At 49.6% G+C, this 21263-nt stretch overlaps 2 protein-coding genes across 4 annotated transcripts in view; both read right to left on the bottom strand.

Annotated features, from left to right (window-relative positions):
• Window positions 1-3077: 3077 nt before the first annotated feature.
• Window positions 3078-18570, bottom strand: LOC122382410. 2 transcript variants are annotated; one of them, XM_043367681.1, is made up of 13 exons: window positions 18463-18570; window positions 12679-12992; window positions 12315-12440; window positions 11914-11992; window positions 11168-11436; window positions 10913-11012; window positions 10451-10546; window positions 9776-9927; window positions 9140-9275; window positions 8119-8258; window positions 7769-7855; window positions 4125-4249; window positions 3078-3806 (listed from the first exon to the last, which is right to left on the bottom strand). In XM_043367681.1, the coding sequence occupies exons 2-13, from the start codon at window positions 12967-12969 to the stop codon at window positions 3701-3703; spliced, it is 1707 nt and encodes a 568-aa protein (XP_043223616.1). In that variant the 5' UTR covers window positions 12970-12992; window positions 18463-18570; the 3' UTR covers window positions 3078-3700. The 2 variants fall into 2 exon arrangements, with proteins under 2 accessions (XP_043223616.1, XP_043223618.1); XM_043367683.1 differs by lacking the exon at window positions 18463-18570 and adding an exon at window positions 18155-18331.
• A 1272-nt stretch (window positions 18571-19842) lies between these two features.
• LOC122382449 (solute carrier family 12 member 3-like) overlaps window positions 19843-21263 on the bottom strand; it is a 52625-nt gene continuing 51204 nt past the window's right edge. For both annotated transcript variants that reach the window (XM_043367761.1, XM_043367762.1), the window contains exon 23: window positions 19843-20552. In XM_043367761.1, the coding sequence (XP_043223696.1) occupies window positions 20417-20552 (136 nt within the window). In that variant the 3' untranslated portion in view covers window positions 19843-20416. The remainder of the gene's footprint in view (window positions 20553-21263) is intronic.

The following is a 21263-nucleotide window of genomic DNA, read 5'->3' as shown; positions in this document are numbered from 1 at the left end:
TTTGGCGCGATATCTAGAACTATGCGTCGCGTTCCGACGACTTCAGCCGCTCGTCTGGTGATCGAGTTTGGGCGCACTGGACCATCATATTTGCAACCAAACGCTTACACATTCTGCAAATTCCAGAGAACGATGAGTGACATACAATTGTGTATTACCATATCACATTTAAATGACTGACGCGAGACATTGAGACATATATGGAGCTGGTGATAATCACGAAGCAGGCCAGGCCAGGTACATATGTCACCAACATCCGTAACATTTGGAGGGGGAGGGGCGTACCATTCGAGGGTAAAGCAACGTCCCCAAACGGGGTAGGCTACTTCTACCAACTGCTTGCTTAAACAGGGCCTTTAAAACAGGTTCGTAATAACAACGCAAGTGCTTACCCTAGGATTAGTGACGACTCGAGCAATAACTGCTCTCGTAAAACATAACTTGTCGATGCACGTCGCAGACTAGCTGGACTAGCATGCACGTAATTTAAAACAATGCGTGACGACCTACCGCCACCATCACTATGGACATAAGCGATCGACAACTATAACAGCCTCAAACATCCACCACTCTGCCCTCAATAGACGGCGCCCGCTGCCGCTGGCTCAACGGGAGTTCTCTCGCATCCAGTAGAGCACCGTTCCCGACTGCTGGGCCTCCGGGTGGATCCACGGACTGTGCTGGTAGGTGGTTTTGCCCTCGTCATTGAGCAGCGTGCCCCAGACGTTGGTGGACGCATCGCCGGTGGTGAGGACGGCCGGCTCGTTTCCGCTGCCCCTAACGTGCATGTTGAGCCACGGCATGCGGCGCTTGATGCCGTTCGCCTTGTATGTCCATTTGTCAAAACGTTTGACGTTGAATACTTCGGTCTGGTCGGGATTTTCGTGGACGAAGCTGTAGTTTTGGGGAGCGAACCAGACGCCGCCCCAGCGCTGGCGGCTCTTCCCCGCCTGCGTCTCGATCCGATAGGCGAACCGGGTGCCGGTGCCCAGGTCTCGGATGTAGTCGGCGTGCTCCAGGATCGAGTAGTTGTCGTCCAGAGACGGAGAGCGCTCCCTGCGTCCGAGCACGCTGAGCAGATTCCAGCCCTCGCGAGATTTGGCCGTCAGCAGCAGCGTCCAGCCGCCGCCGTCGTGGCTGAAGTCGCACAGCACCGGCACCGACATCCCGGTGAACCAGTAGACGCCGTCCTGCGGGTTGTGCATCTGGTCGCGCAGCTGCAGACAAGAGCGGGCGCAGGAGAGCTTCTCGGGCCGCTCAAACGGTGCCAGCTCGGCCGCCAGCGGGTCCGGCTCCGACAGACACGGCTCCGGCTCCGGCTCCGGAGTGGGAGCCGGCTCCTGCCGCGGCGCCGGGGTCGTCTCGGCCGGCTCCTGCTCCGTCTGCGGGCACTGGACCGCACCGGGCGGCGGTGACGACGGCGGCGCGCCGCGTCTCAGCTCGGCCAGCTCACGCTCCAGGCTCTCCAGGCGCGCCCGGAGCGCGGCCAGCTGGTCACCCTCGGTGCGCCGGCCGGCCGCCAGCAGACTCTCCACGGCGCGCGCCAGGGCCCGCTCCAACAGCGGCTGCAGTCGGTGCACCAGCGGGTCGGCGGCGGCCGCAGTAGGGGCGGCGGTACCCGCTGGCGGCAGGTAGAACCCCCCTCTGGCGGCCACCACTGGCTGAGACCCGTCCGGCGGGATATCAGCACTGTCCTGGAGAGGCACAGCAGCGCCCGGGCCCAGGAGCAGGCCCAGTAGCAGTAGAGGGACAGCACTGTGTGGCGACATCCCGAGACGAGACCGGGGACACCGCGCAGCCGTGGAGTCCAGCACTGCCGCCGGCCGCCACAGGACAGAGTTTATACAGACTAGCGGCGGGCGCGGAAACCCCGCACCGTCACGGGCCGGCTCCAACTCTGTTTACTTATTCTAGGCCGGTAGTTGCTCAGTAGGACATCATCTTACCAAACAGTTGCATTCCGATGTCGAAGTCTGTTACAATTTGGGGAAAGTGGCGAGCCACTTTCCCCAAATTGTATTCGCACCGACCGGCCTCTGACGAGTCATGAGCCGGAATGCTTGCGACTAGAGGTGGCAAAATGTGGACCCGAGGACTCGGTTCAAAGAACCAGTCTGGACCCATATGGGTCCAGACCGGTTCCTGAAAATTTTCTGACGGGTCCAACCGGGTCCTACCATAAACTATACATCTTGCACACTACACATTATTGCAAAATATGAAGTGAATATGTCTTTGCACACAGTAGCTCATGGGTATTCCCAGTGGGAAATAAATAGGCTGTTTTACATGATGCAACTAATGCTACCTACAAGTAGTTTGTATTAATTGACTTTTAGGGAACGGGTCCAACTGGTTCCGATTCCAAGTAATACCGGGTCCGACTGGTTCCAGAAATGTCCAGCCAGGTCTGGTTCGAGTCTAGTTCCCAAAATTTTCATCTTTTGCCATCTCCACTTGCGACGAATGAGTGAAACCGCGAGGGGTTCCACACACGGTGCTTATTTCTCATGTCGGCACGCCAGTCACCGTCACAGACTATTATTCAGAAGGGCCCAGTGCGGGATATCACCGAACACGGCAATACTCATTACCCGTGGACTCCCCACGGTTCGTGGATCCTTTCCATTACCGTCAGTTGTAACCTTTGAACTCTTTCTACAGCTTTGCTTTGCTTTGCTTAGTGTTCAGCTCTGCACCATTTTCTGATTGTGTCCCACATCTACTGATGTGTGTCCCTAGCTGCGCGGAATGGACGCACAGAAGAGTGATTCGTGAAACAAACCTCAGCTGCATCATTGTGCAATGTGCAGCAACGGCAAGCGTTGTTCCGCTGCCTCTGATGGAACAGGTACATTGACGCAGCCCCTTAACGTCCAGAAATGCGCGTCCTGCCTAAATGGCCAACCTCTGTTCGCCCCTGTGGTCTTACCGCCGGCACGACCGGCAGAAGCTACCGTCAGAACCTGAGTGCTAGAGTAAGACCATCTCTCACGGCTCGTGAGGTCAGGTCAGGATCATACCAGGAGATGGCCCGCCCCGCCCAAACAGTCACCCGATACCAACAGACGCGGACGTGCGCCCCTCAAAATGTATTGACTATTTACAAAATGAACTAGCCGGTAATAAAACCGGCACGGAAATGGACGCACAGATGAGTGATTCGTGATGAAACAAAGCACATCGCACACATGCCTTTAAAAAATCAACTGCAACTCAAGTGGAAATAGCAAAGCAACAAGATGATCAACCTAAATCATACAAGGCATGTTCACTCAGTAGGTTCCAACTTCCAGCTTTGCAGGAATTCTTAAAATAGACACGGTTTGTTTCAGCTATCCAAACTCCTCCGCTTTTAGGTAGACATGGTGAAGAGAATAATGTGCGTATGATAACTTACACTATAATGCATGTATGTACTATGTATAATTAGTACTGTGATGAGGGCAGTGGGGCCCCAATCGGTCCGAAAGCCCAGTCGCGTTCTGAGCTCTTGGCTCTCCTCTTTCCCGACTTGGTCCGGGAGTTGTGTTCAGTCTCTATTCTCTTTGTCTCACGGTGGTCCGGGACGGGGGAACTGTGTTCAAGAGTCACTGTTCTCTCTGTCTCGCGGCGATCAGAGAGCTGTGTCCCGACCCGGTCACTGTTCTCACTCTGTCACTCACGGCGCTGTCGCACCGCGCTCACCGGCCGCCGGCAGCTAGATGCTGGTCGTGCTCGTATCTCCACCGCCGCCGCCACAGACGGCGTTCCCCACGTCGCGGGTCTTCTCACAGGCCAGCTGCAGCGCCTTGCCCACGGCGTCACTGGGGAGGGACGGGTCAAGACGGTCAGAAGTGGGGGCGGCTGGGGGTCAGCTTGGCAAACTCAGAGCGGCTGGCCACATAATATAGGTAGCTACATGTGCACAATCGCCTAGAAACTATACGAAAGACGTAAAACGGTTTAAAATTTGCCGCCAAGCCAACGGACTTCGCAAAGTGACGAGTGGGGCCCTTTCATTCTCCTGTGTCTAAGCGCAGAACCCTCCCCCCCCCCCGTCAGCTCAGCTCCCTTAAATCACCACCCCGTCAGCTCAGCTCCCTTAGATCACCACTCCCGTCTGCTCAGTCCCAGCGACTCACTCGAGCCCACCGCGCTGGAGGGCGGCCAGTCCGGTGATGGTGCTGCCGCCTGGTGTCGAGATGGACTTGCGCAGAGCGGATGGGTCGACGGAGGTGCGCAGAAGCAGCTTAGAGGTGCCCGATACCTGGTCAGAGCGAGGGGAGGGGCGGTAAGACACCGGTCATCGGTACACAAAGATTCATCGTATGATACCTACTTCCTCACGCCGGTGTATTTACAAGAGAAACATGAACATTGAACACGGCATCATCTTTGGTACGATGACCTATCAATGTAATCATAGGCTGCCTCTGAACTTTAAACCGAGCTTTACCCAGTATTATTAAAACATATTATGTCATCGAGAGCCCCCGGTAGGTGCAACTCCTCCACGGAGTTGCCTGGAGCTCGGGCATTCCCTGACGATTCAACAGCTCATGGGTGCAAATTAACACCCGACCCCCTCAGATTTTCTTCAAAATTGCTGTATAGGGTTATTCTGTGCCCAGAAGCCGAATCTGAGATTTTTAGACCTTTAGGAGCAACGGTTTTTGAGTTATAACATTGGGAAATTTTGGAAAGTTAAAAAACATCATTGTATTTTAGTAGCTATATCTAATCGAAAACTTTTTTTAACTATAAAAATTATACATATTTGAACTCGCCACATCACAAGCTTTCAGATGGTATGCAAAATTTTTCAAAATTTTGAATTTTGAATTTTCAAAAAATTGTTCAAAAAATTATTTCAAATTTTTCAAAGTGTGGCCAGTTAAATAAAATTTATTTTTTTTAGCTTTTATTAATGCTTAGGGTATTGGGAAACTATATTGTGAAAATTGGAGATAGGTATTTTTTATAAATATTTTATTTTATTTTTTTACTTTCTCCATGTAAATATACCATTTTGCTTTGATATGGTGCCGACGGTGCTATCTCGGGAACGGATGATCGTAGCGCACCGGACGAGGCGGCAATGGAAAGATCTCAACGAGATGGATCTAGACATTGTCCGAATGTTGTTCTTAAAGGTCACGGGTCAGGTCAAGGTCAGGTCACGAAAGGTCATGATGAATAAAAAGGGATTATGTGCATGCGACACATGTTTTATGGGTTATTTTCCAATTCAAAGTCAATGGTGATGGGCATTGGACGATTCGGGACAAAATCAGGTCAGTTCAGGTCAGGTCACGGTCAGGTCAACCAATCCCTTGTTCAACGAAGGAAATACAACACACATTTTGGTGACCAGCTCGTAGAAATGTATTGGGCACACATATCACCAACAATACAGTGCACAGACAGCCACCATACAGACACACGGCAGGGGTGCTAGCAAGTCTACGCGGGCTCACTTTCGTCTTTTCGGTGCCCTTCTGCGTTGCACTTTCACCAGCCGGCCTGGTCCCCCTGACAACTTTGAGACTCGCAGTGTCTCGTGGTTGACCGGAATAAAGCAGTGCAGACTCTGCGTGCCTTTCACTGCCACCGCTTTGCTGAAACTCTCCTTGAGGTGTTCTGCAGCTTTTTCGACTCGACCCTCGACACGAATACAAAGTTCACTGTAGTCTCGAATTTGTCACTTAAAAACTCAAACATTTCGGTGGCGTTTGTGATTTGCTCCCTTGTGGGCCTGCGTAGACTCTCTAGAGCGGTCGCTCTCTTCACGGTGCCTCCCACGCCGTCACATGCGCCTTTCCCGTGCGAGGTGGCAAAAAATTGCCAGTCGCAGTCTAGCCCAAAGTCACTATTGTGAGCGCAGATATTTGAAAAGTTGAAGCGGTTTTTGTACTGTGCTGCTGAGCCGTCTGAAAAGTATCTGGTTTTAGTCAAAGACGGAATTTTTTCCTTCAGTCGTGGAATCAGAGCCTTTTGGAAAGCATGGACAGCGGTCGTGTTGTGCTTTAGATTATCTGAGATAATGCAGAAGCTCTGGTGCTTTCCCTCTCCATTCTCCCTCCAGTACACCACGAACGGGTGAACGGTGCACTGTGGCGCGTCCCAGTGATGACTCTGCACCTCATCCTGTATGACGAACGTATAGTTCTCACTGAAGTCCCCAACGACAACGGCCTCTCCCTCCACAACACTTTCTTTACACTCCTTAAATGCCCTACTCTGTCGGATTGCTACATAGTGATGGTTGGTGAGCTTCACCACTGACACAGATAGATCGTGAATGAAATCATCCCAGTCCTTTCGCACATCAATAAGCTCACATTGGTCGATGCTAACCCACTGTTTATACATATGGTCCATGGTCACACACTCCTCGTCGTGGAGGACGAGGCTCAAGAACGTGTCAACACCAGCCTCGCCAGGGCAATCCTGACACATTCCCGTCATGCATTCTTCATTCTCAGTGTCACATACTGCGTGGTCGATGAGGTCATGGTACGTCAGACCATTCTGTCCCAGAGAATCGACCATTAGCTTTACGTTTTGGTGGTAAACACAAACGCAGACCGAATGCGTTCCTGCACTCCCCGCAAGAACACAGTTACGTGGTCGGAGTGAGCAAAATGACGAAAATCCTATCTTTGGGTTCGCTGGATCCTCCTTAAATTTCTCATAGAGCTCCTTCAGGGTCCTTCCTTCTTCATTATTCATTTCATTTCACTCATTTCTCTAGTATAGCCATATATCATATAATTTTATTAGGTAGGTATTTTAATGCCGACATAGAAACAGCAACTTTACACATTGACCTTGGCATTGGCCTAATCTGACCTGATTTGGTCCCGAATGGTCAAATGCCCATCACCATTGACTTGGAATCGGAAAATAACCCATAAAACATGTGTCGCATGTCCCTAATCCCTGTTTATTCATCATGACCTTTCGTGACCTGATTTTGACCTTGACCTCACCTTGTGATTGCATATTTACTGATTCACCGCCTTTATAAATATGTTGGACGCATGCTGTGCGATTTTCACATCGCTTCATCATTATGAAAGTGCCTCAGGAGCAGCAGGGGAATGAGAACCTGGAATTTTGGTCTTTGACCTGACCTTGACCTGACCCGTGACCTTTAAGAACAACATTCGGACAATGTCTAGATCCATCTCGTTGAGATCTTTCCATTGCCGCCTCGTCCGGCGCGCTACGATCATCCGTTCCCGAGATAGCACCGTCGGCACCATATCAAAGCAAAATGGTATATTTACATGGAGAAAGTAAAAAAATAAAATAAAATATTTATAAAAAATACCTATCTCCAATTTTCACAATATAGTTTTCCAATACCCTAAGCATTAATAAAAGCTAAAAAAATAAATTTTATTTAACTGGCCACACTTTGAAAAATTTGAAATAAATTTTTGAACAATTTTCGGAAAAATAAAAATTCAAAATTTTGAAAATTTTTGCATACCATCAGAAAGCTTGTGATGTGGCGAGTTCAAATATGTATAATTTTTATAGTTTAATAAAAGTTTTCGATTAGATATAGCTACCAAAATATAATGATGTTTTTTAACTTTTTAAAATTTCCCAATGCTATAACTCAAAAACTGTTGCTTGTACGGGTCTGACAATTTCAGATTCGGCTTCTGGGCACAGAATAACCCTGTACAGCAATTTAGAAGCAAATCTGAGGGGGTCGGGTGTTATGCACCTGTTGAATCGTCCTGGAATGCCCCAGCTGCTGAAGTTTACTCACCACGGCCGAGGCCACTTTGAGCGCCTCGTCCCAGCCCAGGTCCAGACTCACTCCGCCCTGCACCATCGCCTCGATAAACGCGCACGTCTGTAATGGAGACACGGGATACGTCAGGTGGAATGACACACAAGTTACACGCGACTATCACCGGTCCCAGTATTATACACAACACAGGTGATAACTCTCCCAATGCCGATACATTAAACCAGTGATGATGCTTAAAACCATCCTACCATGTCCCGATTGCTTACAATCTCCAAAAACTACAACTACAGATAAAAATTCAGCTAGTGAGAGCTTTACCATAGCCAACTCAATGCTTAATTCTCTATTCAAACCCTAAAACTCACAAAGGCTGCTCCGCTGGCGATCATCGTACTGTAGGCGTCCATCAGGTGCTCCTCCACCTGAACACAGGTGCCCAGTGCCGAGAACATGGTCTCCACCACCAGGTACAGCGAGTGCGGCACGTCGTCGCCCATACTGTACGCTGTGAGAGGGCAGGTCAGGTCAGGTCAGGGCGAGTGCGGCACGTCCTCCCATACTGAAGGCTGTGACAGGTCTGCTCAGGGCGAGTGGGGCACGTCCTCACCCAATATACTGTAGGCTGCGGGAGGGCAGGTCGGGTCAAGTCATCAGACTGTAACAGGTCAGGTCAGGTCACAAGCCTCGCCCATACACTGCAGGCTGCGACAGGTCAGGTCAGGGTAGATCAGGATATGTATGAAGTGCATGAGGCACGCCCTCACCCATACTGTAGGCTATAACTGAGGTCAGGTCAGAGCGAGTGGGACACGGCATTGCCCTTACTGCAGGGTGTGACAGGCCAGGTAAGATCAGGTCACCTTGTGCGGCTCATCCTTGCACATTAAATAACGGTGCAATAGCCTGACATCTCAGCAGCTGACAGGTAGGCGGGGCAGCCTGGGCAGGGGAGGGTGGTATGACATCACATTATAGTCCAGATTGGCCAGAGAGGCCGTCGGATAGACCCGCTAAAAATCCAACCTTTTCTGGGCCCCCCGGCAGCCAAGACGAGCGCAAGCAGTTACTGTACCGGTTGGGCATGGATTCCATATGGCAAAATAGACCAAAAAGCAATATTCTTTGTTTACCAAAATATCTCGTAATGACATTTCAACGTAAACCAAAACTAAAAAAAAAACACCGCATCAGTTTTTTAGCCCACGCGTATCCAGCTGCCTGCTTTGGACGTCTGAGGTCTTCCCGGGCGTGGCTACTGAGATACCCCATCAGTAAGTAGGTGAATGTGAAGCCACCGAATATATGGGAAGGCCAACGGAACATAGGAAAAGGACCTGTCCAGCGTCCCGTCAGAGGAGTAGACGTGTTACCCGTCCCAGCACCCACCGCAGAACCCAGCGCTGATAGACATCATCTTGTTGGCGGCACAACGGATGACGTGTAGCGGTGGACCGGTCACCTCGATGTCAGCGGGCGGGTCGCCGGTCACCGTCTCTAGCGGCAGCACGCGGCACGAGAGAAGCTGTGGGGCAGAGGGGACGGTCAGGTGGGGTGTCCGTCCGGCAGCACGCGGCACGACAGAAGCCGTGAGAGGGAGAAGGGTGGGTTAGGGGGTGTTGAGTCCAGTAGCTTAAGGCAGGACGGCAGCTATGAGGCAGAGAGGAGGGTTAGGTGGGGTGTCTGTACAGTAGCACAAGAAAGGAGAGCACCTGTGAGGGAGAGGGGAGGGTCACGTGGGTCAGGTGGGGTGACAGCTCAGTCACACATGACTGAGAAAATAAATGCATAAAGCTGGGAAGTGCAGGCTGACCAAGCACCGCAACACCGCCGAAGTTACCTGACACAGTATTTCCATTCTGTTATTTTGTATTATCGGCTCGATAAACGGAACACAACCGCACACTACTGACTCAGCGATCAGAAAACATCGCGTATCAAAGTATGTCACGCTCACTGGTATGCCAGTGATGTCACCGACTGCGTCACTGTGTGTCAAAGTGTCGGTGTCAGTGTGTCACTCACCGCCGTCATCCGTTCGCGGGTAACTCCCGGCACCAGCGATATAAAGAGGCGCGTCTTGCCGTCTGAGATGGGCGACAGCCGACCGATCAGGCGGACCAACACCGACGCCTTCACCGCGATGAAGATAATGTCCGCCTCGCGTACCACGTCGTCTGCCGCAGGGGAAGAAGTGACGTGGGAGCAAGGGAAACGGTTACAAAACGACACATGACGTGTGTATGTCGCTGGCCGTTGCACATGACACATGACGCATGAGAGCAGCTGGGGAGGGAGCTGCACGGGTACAGCACGGCCGAAGTGCAACGGTCGAAGCGGCAGTCGCCCAGGAAACTTAAATGAAAACGCACAACCACATGTCCAAAAGGATGACTGGCATGTTGAATGTTTATGCTTTCCATCGTGCTATGCTTGGTAACAGAAGGGACGTTCAACGGGTAATAATCAAGGGCCCGCATAGTGAAAATGCAACGGGGTGCCGGAATAGCTCAAAATACGTGGGCAGCTAAAAAAACTCAGGGCAGGCTGCTGTCAGCCGGCAAGGTAAATGGCAAACTAAGCAACGAGCTAAGCCGAGTGGCATGTTCCACAGGTAGGACATGCCCAGCGCCCGTCATAGCCCAAACCCCCCAGTGAGGACCGTCCTACCGCCTCAGAGCGACCCTTCCACCCACTCACCGTTGTCGTTGGTGGTGCGACACTTCCAGCGCTTCCACGGCGTCATGTTCCTGTTACTCGGAGCGCCCACCATCATGTCGCGGGGGACCAGCAGGCCTGACGAACGACAGGCGGGACAGCGCCGTCAAGCCAATGGTCACAGCTAATGAATGCATGGTAGGTACATTGGGTAAATGGCGAATAAAGTTACCAGAGTACAAAAACTTCATGAGTACACATTTCCACAAGAACTTAGAGCACGAACCGTCGCCTCCTTAGTCACACTTACCTACCTTGAACGCCCACCCAATATGGATATTGGGTGCAACACAAACACCCAATATCCACCACGACCGCTACTCACACTATGAACCAGAACACTGCCTCGTTCCTTATAGCTTATGCCGAGTCAATGCGTCAATTTATACACGTCACTGATCGCCCGGCGCGTATCGCCCGTTGCGTATCGCCCGTTACGCTCACCTTGCTCCAGCATACCCTGGGCGATGGCCTGGGCGATCTGTCCCGCGCCAAGGAAGCCCACCTTGCGGTTTCCCAGTCCGATGGAGTAAGTAACGCGGCCCTGTCGGGAAGGACAGAGAAGTCAACCCGAGGCGCCTGATTGCAAGAACCAGCAGTTTCCTCTCACTCAAGACTGCAGAACCCAGAGTCCTTAATCTCCCCCTCACTCTGACTGTCCCTGACACTCCCGAGATATTCTCCAATCTCCAGCCTCACCGAAAAATCGCTCTCGATGAGCGGCGACGCGGCGCGCTCCGAATCGTTATCGACCGACTCATTGAGGCTCGTGTCGACGACGTTGAACGACGAGTCGCCGACGATGGTGCTGCCGGCCGGCGGCGGCGACTGCGGCGCCCGTTCCGAGTTCAGCTCGTGCTTGCGGCTCTTGCTGTGCGTCTTGAGCGCCTTCCGCTGGGCGATTAGGCTGCACTGGCACTGGCGGCACCAGACCCGGTGTTGCTGGCCAGGCATGGCCACGCACCAGCCTGGGGGCGGGAGACGCGGCACAGTGAGACAGCGAAACTCCGCCCACTGACGAGCTGCGGCCCAGTAGGCGCAGCAGCGCAGTCAGGGCGCCTGCACCCGTCGCCAGCTCGTCAGCATCAGCTCATCCGAGCAGGCGCGACTGCGTACCGTGAGGCCACCGAATGCTGAGTAAGCTGGTCATCTGATCGACGGTTTTTAGATTATCCACGACTAGCTTTACCAGAAAGTGACCACCCCGGGCACGAACAATGGGCCACTGCCCCAATACATAACATAAACATTCGTACTAAAGCTGCTACAGATCTGACACCATGACAGCAGCAGCACACCAACTTCACCTTGATCCACGCAAGAAGTTGGCGAAGGACCGATTTCTTACCAAAAAGAGCCTAATTCGACCAGCGAACAGTACAGACCCCCGCTCCCCCTACACATTCCAATCAGATGCCGATTGAACCGATTCCCAGTAGACTCACCTTCCAGATCCGGGTCGTTAAGCTTGGTCGGATGAACGGTGTTCAGTTTGCCGACTCTTTCATGACGCGGGAGGCCTTGCTAAAAACAAGCAGACAGCAACTGTCAGTCGAATAAAACATGTAGCTTTACTACTAAACTAAGTCCAGTAACAAAGCCAAGCAGCGCAATGTCATTCTGGAAAAAGTAATTAAAAGCATGCAATGAGTAATGACAATATAGAATAAAATCATTTAAGTATTTTAACATTGTGCATCTTTAGCTTTAAAGTGCACAAGGAAATGCTGATGATGTGAGATGAAACAATGTACCTATAGCATAAATGGTTGGATCACGAAAATCACGAAGAAAATAATATTATTCATTTAATCATCAGACTAAGTCGTCACAGCCACCAATTCACCTTGAGTAAGGACATGTTCGTCCTGTGCTTTGATGATGCAGCATGCTTTCTTAAGTCATTTCTCCGGGCATGTAGAGATCTGTCACAGGCCTTGCAGTACCCCAGAAGCTTGTTGACTGGATGTCTCTGTGAACGGGACATGTATGATCGAGTGGTGACACAGAGACGCATGGCCACAGAATGATGGGTAGTGTGCTGGCAAACCTTCATTCAAAAATAACTGGAATCGATTAAAAAAAAAAACAACCTCACATAACATAACTTGTCATTTTTACAACAGAAAAGGAATATTCGCTGAACCGGAGTATGTCAGCAGCCTGAGCGGCGAACTGTCAGCACGCCAGCCGGCGTTGTGTGCCCTCACCGTGAGCCAGCCCCTGCAGAAGTCGAGCCGTTCCCACTCGTGTCTGTAGCGCTGCTGGTACTGTTTCTGCTTCCTGGGTGTGCTGGGGCCGGCGGACGTCTCCAGCGTCACCGTGTCCAGGTGTATGACCTGGGTGCCCTCCTGCAGCTCTCCATCCTCCCCGTCCTCCCCTCCGTCCTCTCCGTCCTCCCCTCCGTCCTCCTCAGAGTCCATCGCTGTGGATATCTCCTCCTCGGCGATCGCCACGGTGTCCACAGTCGACACGGGGTCCTCCTCAACTTCCACCTCCATCGCAGCGCGGTCAGTTTACCGGCCTGGAACGTCAGGGTGAGGGGCGTTACATACTGAAATGGCTGCCAAAGATGGTTTAACACTGAGGCAATGTAGCTTTTCGGTGGCTGCTTGAGTTTGGGCACGTATCTGTTACATGTTTGTTCATTTGACCCTTACAGGTAAACCTTTCAATTTTCTACATACAAGGCACATTCAGTAGAAACCTGCATTAATTTACTTTTTTGTTATGTACAGATGTTTGGTGGTTTTGTCATTATCGTGCAGCCTAGAACATTTCTGAGTGACTGTTGACTGTTGAGATCAAATCTCGACATTCACGGCGTTTGTCTTGTCTGTCAAGACCAAGTCGTTCGACCCCCCAGTGCGAGGGTTAACCCAAACCCCGCTGGGCTACTAGCCATATGTGCTCCGTTGGGCAGGGAATAGGGGGAAGATTCTGCCCTCCGTCTAACTTTTGAACGGATGGTCGTAGAAACATGGGGAAAACAGCAATTGAAAACTCTTAACAATTACAAGACAGACCTTTGTAGCGCACAAATTTTTACCTAAGTAGGTCACAGGTGAAGTCAATGTCAGGTTAACCCGGCACCGCCTGGGCTATTTCCGTACCCACGACAGCCTGGGGGGGGGGGGTCGGATCCGACCCCCCCCCCCTGTTATCTCGAGAACCAATGGTCGTATCGAGCCCCGCGAGGCGGCGTTCGAAAGGTCTCTACGAGACCTTCCCAAAGCACTCTTAACCCGCGCCCTGCTGGGGGGGGGGGGGTGTTTGAACACCCCCCTGCAGGCAAAACCTTGTGGTTTTTCGCGAATATCTCAAAAACGGCGGCGCGGAGCGCCGCCGATTTTGGTACACCTTATCATACATCAATTCTACACATGTTGTGAAAATTTCAGACCAAGGTCATTCAAGGTCAGGTCACCAGGTCACTTGAAGTGACCTCACCTCATAAAAAGTTTCAATGTCTCTCATAGCTATACCGAGTGACCGATCGCTTTGAAACTTTCAGCGATTGCTAAGAGCAATAGCATGTACAAAATGTATATCTCAGAATTTTGATATCGATGACCTAAGGTCAGGTCAATTTTGCGACCTCCCCATTATAAGTCAATGGGAGAAAATTGAAATGCGCCTGTTTTGGACGAAAGACATTATACACACTCCCAAACACTGAATTACAAGTGGTTTAGACACACTGAACATGAAAATGGTGTCCGTGACCCCTGTTTATGCCCTGGGGTCATCTTAGGTCACGAATGGTATCTAACAGTTTTTCGCAAATAACTTTTGATAGAGGCATTCTAGAGCGATGAAAACGCCTTAGATGTGTTCAGCTAGACGATACGGATCGACTGATATGCAACATGACCCTTTCCGGTCAGGTCATGACCTTGACCTGAGGTCAAATTTTCAAGTTGACCTTTCAAGGTCAAGTTATAGTTCATTCGATGCGTCTTGACGAGAGGAACACGATGCCGGTAAAAGTAAGCTCGTACAAGGCTTGGGTCAAAAGTTATTGCAGAAAAACTGTTTCCGAAAAAATCGGCTATTTTTGCAGTTTTTGCCCCCTGCAGGCAAAACCGTTGACGTTAGGTCAAATCTGAGAACATTACTCAGAAAGGGCGTTAATAGGGCTATCGAATGCGCTTTTCCGCGGCGCTGTAGCTCTATTGGTTCCCGAGTTATGCGTTGGCTTCTTGGAAATTGTCGACATTCGACCTGGAAATCGGCGAAATTTTGCCTTCAATGACCTCTGGTGACCTGACCTTTGACCTGACCAAAAAATTGACTGAAGTGATTTCGTCATTATTTTTGACGCTCTTTCGAACGCCGCCTTCCGCGTATCGCTACGTGGCCCAGGAGCCGAGTTAGAAGGGGGGGTGTTCAAACACCCCCCCCCCCCCAGCAGGGCGTGGAAATCCAGGACCCCCAGCAGGGCGCGGGTTAAGATTTTAAGATTGAGGTCAACTTTCGGGTCAAGGTCAGGTCAAAGGTCAAATTCAGGGGTTTTGCATGATTAGGCTTACGGACAGCGGAATCGATAGCTACTGCTCGAAACTCACCACAAATGACCTCAAGGACCTAGTGAAGGTACCATGTGCGTATAGGGGTCATACTAAGTACGGGTCAAGGTCAGGTCAGGTCACGAAAGGTCACGGTTTTCACTTTCTGCTACATGGGCGTGCGACACGTTTTATGGCTTATTTTTCACGCCAAATCCGATGGTAATGGTTATATGTGACCCCAAGTCACTGTGCTGGTGATAAGTGTGCATTGAAAGTATAAAAAATCGTTTATACCATACATAACTAAACGAGGGCTAAGAAAAAAAGTCAATTTTTCAACTTTTTATTTTTGACATAAAAATGCACTTTTCTAGACGAGCTTTGTCCCAGGAATCTAGTGGTGCCATTTGTTTTCACATGCGATGTTCAGAAGTGCCTCTAATTCGCGAAAATGCTTATGACGTCACCATGCCCTATGCATGTTGGAGCTATTTTTTTACAATTTGGGGGTCAAAAATCAAGATAGAAAGTTGAAATTTGGGACATCTAATGTTCTAATAGAGCTCTATAACAAATATTCCGATTTTTTTGGAAATTCTCAAAATTATGGATTTTATTAGCTATTTTCCAAAAAATGTAGTTTTTTGAATTTTTAGGGGTGAAAAACGCATTTTATGGAAAATCCGAGATAGCCATTTTAAAGAACTCGTTGAGCTGCGTCTTTTGATGTCCTTAATTTGTAATTTGCTTAAAACCTCGATTTTTGGCGATTTTTTAAACATTTACCACTTTTTGACTGAAAACGCCATGTAGTTACATCACTAAAATCGATATATCTCAAATTTTTTTGGAATTTTTTTCTTCAAAATTGCACAGGAGACGTCAAATTGATGGGGGAGAAGGTATGCCAAGTTTCAAGTTGATAGCGCAAGCGGTTCATGAGAATTTCAAGAAAAACGGAGGAGGGGGGGTCGGATCCGACCCCCCCCCCCCCCCCCAGGCGGTCGCGGGTTAAGGGCAAAGACTGCAAGTTTCTACACTGCTGGCTTCAGAGCCAAGTTGATGAAGAATGGACCAAGATTGATCAACCAAAAATGCATTCTTTGTCTACAAGACAAGATACATATCTACAATACAATGTAATGCAAGGGTCAAGGTCAAGGGCAAGGTCAGATCAACAAAGATGAACTAAAGAATGATATGTGTGCCATATTGTGTTATGGGTCATTTTATGCATTTAAACCTCGCCGGATCTATTGGTTTTCTACATACGCGCCGGCCGAGGGGGGGGGGGGCGCGGTACGACCCCCTCGCCGTTTCGCCCCTGGTGGAGCTAGCGCGTTACGGAGAAAAACGAGCGTGTGCGCCGTTACGAGACGCAGAGATTGGTACCCGATTTTAAGGTCCTAGATCAACCGGTGGCCTCTGAGGTCAGGTCAAGTGCCCCAAGGCACGGTTCAGTTTTTGGTGAATAACTTCGCAAAAACGGCCGCAGAGCCGCGATTTTGGCAGCATCGTGTTTGCCTCGCTCAGGCGCGTCGAATGATGTACTTTTTGTTTGGGTCAGGTCAACTTAGGGTGTTGACCTCAGGTCACGGTCAGGTCAGCGCCCCCAGGTCACGAGGTTAGTCGAAAGAGGTCATGTCGCATATCATTCGATTGGGCAGGTCTTCCTGAGTCCATTGGTGGCTTTCCCGACTCGCTAGCTCAATTTGATCGGGAGTTATTGACAAAAAAACTAATATGACCTTGATGACGTCATAAATGACGTCACGCAAGGTCAACAATAGGTAAAATTGCAAAAGTTACGCATCTAACCTTGCAAGGAGTGCATCAAATCACGATTCTGTGTGCTTGAGATAGTTGGAGATCGTTCCTGGCGCCAGAAAAGCAGTTTTATTTTTCCCCATTGACTTATAATGGTGAGGTCACAAAAATGACCTGACCTCATAAGACCTTTAGGAAAAATCCAAGATATACGAGTTGTGAGACTCGTAATGAATACTAGATTGAGTAGATCCTGCAAGTTTCATTTCCCTGTGAAAGTTCCTCTGGCAGTGAGGGCGTTGTGAAATGTGAAGTTGTGACATCTGAAGACCGTGCAGAGGTTCACTTATGACGTCATAGGTCAGTGACCTGGTCCTGAACTGACCCGAAAATGTGGTTGGTGTCAAAAGATCCGGCTTGAATCAGAGGTCAGGTATGCCAAGGTTCAGCTCTCTATCGCCAGCGTGTTCAGAGCTATCCCGGAAAAACCTACGGGGGCGGCACCCGCCCCTCCCCTAGGCGGTAGGCCGGCGAGGGTTAACTCAATGGGCATACTAAATTAGTGCTATGGACCATATCTGGATGAAATTCATGTCAAGCTTTGACCTGAATCTAAATAGGTCACTCTGACTCTGACGTCATTTCGGGCCGACCTAAGGTAGCCACAAAGTTCATAATTGACACGAGGTTAAGGTGTCAAATTGATACAGCTTAAGGTACTGAAAGTTTGGAGTCAGTACGTCTAGCGGTTTAGAAGTTATGGCAGAAAAATGGGAGGGGGACTATGAAGCCCTCCCCCCCCCCCCCCCCCAGTGGGGTGCGGGTTGAAAGTTGATTAAAGGGACACTCCCACCTTAACATTAGTTTTGAGTTGAGATAGCCAAATTGGTGGCCATGGCCTGCAAATACCGGTTTGGGCACTCACAACATCGACAAATGCTTTAATTCGGAGATATGGAATTTCAAACTTGCAGTTTTCGGATTCTAAGGGGCTAGTGCATTGGTATGCCCCCTTAGAATTTGTGACGTCAGCGGAGATCTAACGATTTTTAAATCTTTTACTAAAACGTTTGGTAGCACGCGGTGGTATATGCTGCTTTGCGCGCAACAAATGCCGCACTTTCAAATAAAGTCGCTAGGAACAGCGGAGATCCCAAAAAGTAAACAAAAGTAAAAGTCTAATATCTTGAAAACCGGTGAATATTTTTCGATGAAATTTGGTAGATATTCGTTTTCGCTCTTTCTGAACCGAGCGACATCACTTTCGTGCCAATTCATTAACTTTTTTGAAGGTGGGAGGGTCCCTTTAATCTGTTCATGAGCATACCACTTTGGTGGTTAATAGATCAAAAGGTTATCTTCACTTGTTTTGATTTTCTGAATTTTGAAGTCAAAATATCGGTCTTACCATTTAGATGTAGGTATCTATACCTACAACTATAATTCTCAAATCAAAATGAAAATTTACAACTTTATGGAAATAGCCAGTAGGAAGCCATCCACTGTGAAAAAATATCTACAGCAGATTTCTCGAAAATGGAAAATCAGACTTTGATTTATTTGCAAACATTCTCAAGACGTCATAGCGAGATTTCCCAGACACTGGAAAATGGCGTTCTCCGTGCTTTTAATGTCTGGGACACAAAGATAATCAATTCTACACAGATCGGATAAGTTCATTCTACTTGCTCAGAGCATCCAACGGCTGAAACTTACCTCAATTTATTTCAATAAATGACAAAAATCAAGCACCAAAAGTCCTCTTCGCGAGAGAAAAAGACGCTAGATTTCAGCGTTTTTAGACAAATAATGCGCCGCATTCGTAGAATTGGGCGGAAAACGTCATAGATGGCAGCACTAATTGAGCGAAACGCTTGCTACCAAATTCAAAGAAACCTTCACATTGTAGACCATCATTTGCCGGGAAATGCAAACTTCCCTAATCACTATCCCATAGGTACAAAAGGCTAATTCTGATTCGGACCGATCCGTGCTTCTATCCTCAGGATACTGAAATCCTTCTCCTCCACGCCGCAACCCCCTCCGGGCTGGACAGGCAACTATGGGCTGCTCCCTTGGAGCGGCACCGCTGCTCCCGAGGGAGCGCACCCCGTAGCCGGGTGCAGTGAGTGCCTTGGGGCTGGGTGGCCTGTCCTCTGGACGGGCTCAGCCCCGGCGACTCACTAGGGTGCCTGCCCAGACCAATGTCACCCCCTATATCCTATCATCCTCCCGGCTCTGAAATGGTCTAATTGGACCGAAAGGGCCTAACCCAACAAAACAAAAAAAAAATCTGATTATAAAGGCACTGGGTAGTTAGCCTGGATGCTTCAGTTTGCTAATTTCCGAGTAGGGATTTTATTGAATGTCCATCATCTTTGATCTGCGATGAATCATGTCAAAGGCAACGTAGCTACTACCACCCGAAGTCCGGACCCGCGTCACTCGGCGGTCCGCCACATAGTAGAGGGCTGAGGGATCGATTTCCGTATGCGCTCACGGCCAGTCACTATGTATTTCTCAGATTAGTTCCCCGACAGGCAGTAAAGTAGGGACACATCCGTTCACATTTTCTATCGACCGGCATCCTCATCCCTCACGTCAATGCCAGTCGGTGCAACAAGCCTGAAGCCACATTCAAAGGTGATCAAAGCCCGCCTAGAGATTTGCGCTGCCGAAATGCACCTATATATTTGCATTAGCAAAGTGAATTGGAATGCACTTGTACATGTGATCCTTTACCCTGATACGTTCCAGAGACCGGACAACCGTGTGTTATTGATTCTTCTATATAATGTACGCTAAATCACTTTACAAATCGCTAAATGTACGCTTTAATTTTTTTATTCTTCTATATAATGTACGCTAAACGTAGCAAACAAGACTTCTTCCGCTGAAAGGATCTATAAATGGGACACCGGCGTATGACCTCTCGAGTCTGACCGTCTGGGATACATAAGGGTGTTGCCTAGCCAACTGTCGCGGTATTATGTACATAAATTCACATCTAAAGTCACGCCAGTTCAGTCATTTCGGCACGGTAAGTCTTGAGTCTGATCAGGACTCATACGACGTAAACACGCTAAAACACGGGGCTCATAAAACTGATGTATTAACATATCTCGTTGTTGGAGGCACATACAAACGATTCAACGGCTGGAAGACGTGATATTTATGCTCAATCAGCCCACAATTAAAGTCTTTCTGGGGTAAACAATCGTACGAACGGCACTTAAAACCGATATGGAATCCGAACTTTGTGAAAAACGATACCGCTAATACATATGAAATACTCCAAAAGATATCAATCACAGCTTGCTCTCCACGATTCCACGCAGTCACCGCCCGGAAATCCCTAAACAAACAACCATCTACAAATCGATCTTAAAACTTCGGAACAAGACACGATGTCATGGCAAAGGCTGTCTTTCACGCACACTACTAAGGCACACAATGTCGGATTTGAGCAAGGAACTGAAACATGCCTAGCCCGGCGCCGTCCCGGCCACTGAACTAGACTCACTGTTTTCCCCACACACGTTCACAATGTGGCCCCACTGGGCCTGACTGGCCCGCGCTGGCCCCCGCCGGGCCGACCGGCCCCGTCAGCAGCTCCCGGCGCGCCGCCGATCCCCGTCCCCGCCCACCAGTCCATCCCAGAGGCCGCGCACTACGAGTAGAAGGTCAGCACCGAGGTCTGGTTTCCTCGGATCATCAGGAACGGCGGCATGTCCTTGGTCATCATCTCCAGCCACGCCATGTAGAGCGGAGCGTGCACGGTGCCTTTCCGGGTCATGGGCAGCGTCCTGCGGGCAGAGTTAGTTACACAGTCAGTCACGGGTCATATGACACTCGGGTTCGGAACTATGGGTCACTTGGCACCAGGCTAAAGTTGGTTGGGTCGTAACGTACCGATATCTTAGCTTGGATGCGGCAGATCCACACGCAGACGCATCCTACATAATATATTCCTGCCCGGGGCCGGGATGATTCAATAAATGTCACCGAGGTTTTTTAGCGAAAACTCCGAGGGCCGTTAGGCCCGAGGTGCTTTTCGCTAAAAAAGCGAGGTGACATTTATTGAATTCCCGGCCTTAGGGCTGGAAGGTGTTTCCCATACCTGCCAAAAAGCTCACAACTATAATTGATAGTGACGTCAGCAGCCGTGTGGTTCAACGCGTTTAACCACACCCCTTGAACCACACGGCAGGCAATATTAAAGCACTGCATTAAACTTGGAAAAGTGTGGTACAGTGCACGTGCCATTAAAATGCTTGGATGTCTCGATTTAATCATGCAATGTAGCAGGTATGGGAATATTTGAACATGACTACCCAGTTTGTAGTTCGCCGTGGTCACGGTTTTCAGCGCCGAGAACTTTGTTCGTCAACGTTCGAGGTAAAATTGAATTAAGTTTACAAGGTCATCGATAACGCTTGGCATGAAAAACGTTAAAATGATCCAATGAAGACGCAAAGACTGTGGATGAAGACACACAGACATCATTAATCTTTGGT

The sequence above is a fragment of the Amphibalanus amphitrite genome, unplaced genomic scaffold (genome assembly GCF_019059575.1).
Source record: "Amphibalanus amphitrite isolate SeventyFive unplaced genomic scaffold, NRLGWU_Aamphi_draft 000139F_arrow, whole genome shotgun sequence".
NCBI lineage: Eukaryota > Metazoa > Arthropoda > Thecostraca > Balanomorpha > Balanidae > Amphibalanus > Amphibalanus amphitrite.
Note: the sequence above shows the minus strand (reverse complement) of the source record. Positions and strands in the feature narration are given on the sequence as shown.

Excerpts from the sequence above, each read along its gene's own strand:
- LOC122382410 (XM_043367681.1), bottom strand. The coding sequence starts at position 12,969 with ATGGAGGTGGAAGTTGAGGAGGACCCCGTGTCGACTGTGGACACCGTG. Across the intron at positions 11,437-11,913 it reads TAACGACCCGGATCTGGAAG|GCTGGTGCGTGGCCATGCCT; the intron begins GTGAGTCTACTG and ends TCCCGCCCCCAG. Across the intron at positions 3,807-4,124 it reads CTCCAGCGCGGTGGGCTCGA|TGACGCCGTGGGCAAGGCGC; the intron begins GTGAGTCGCTGG and ends GTCCCTCCCCAG.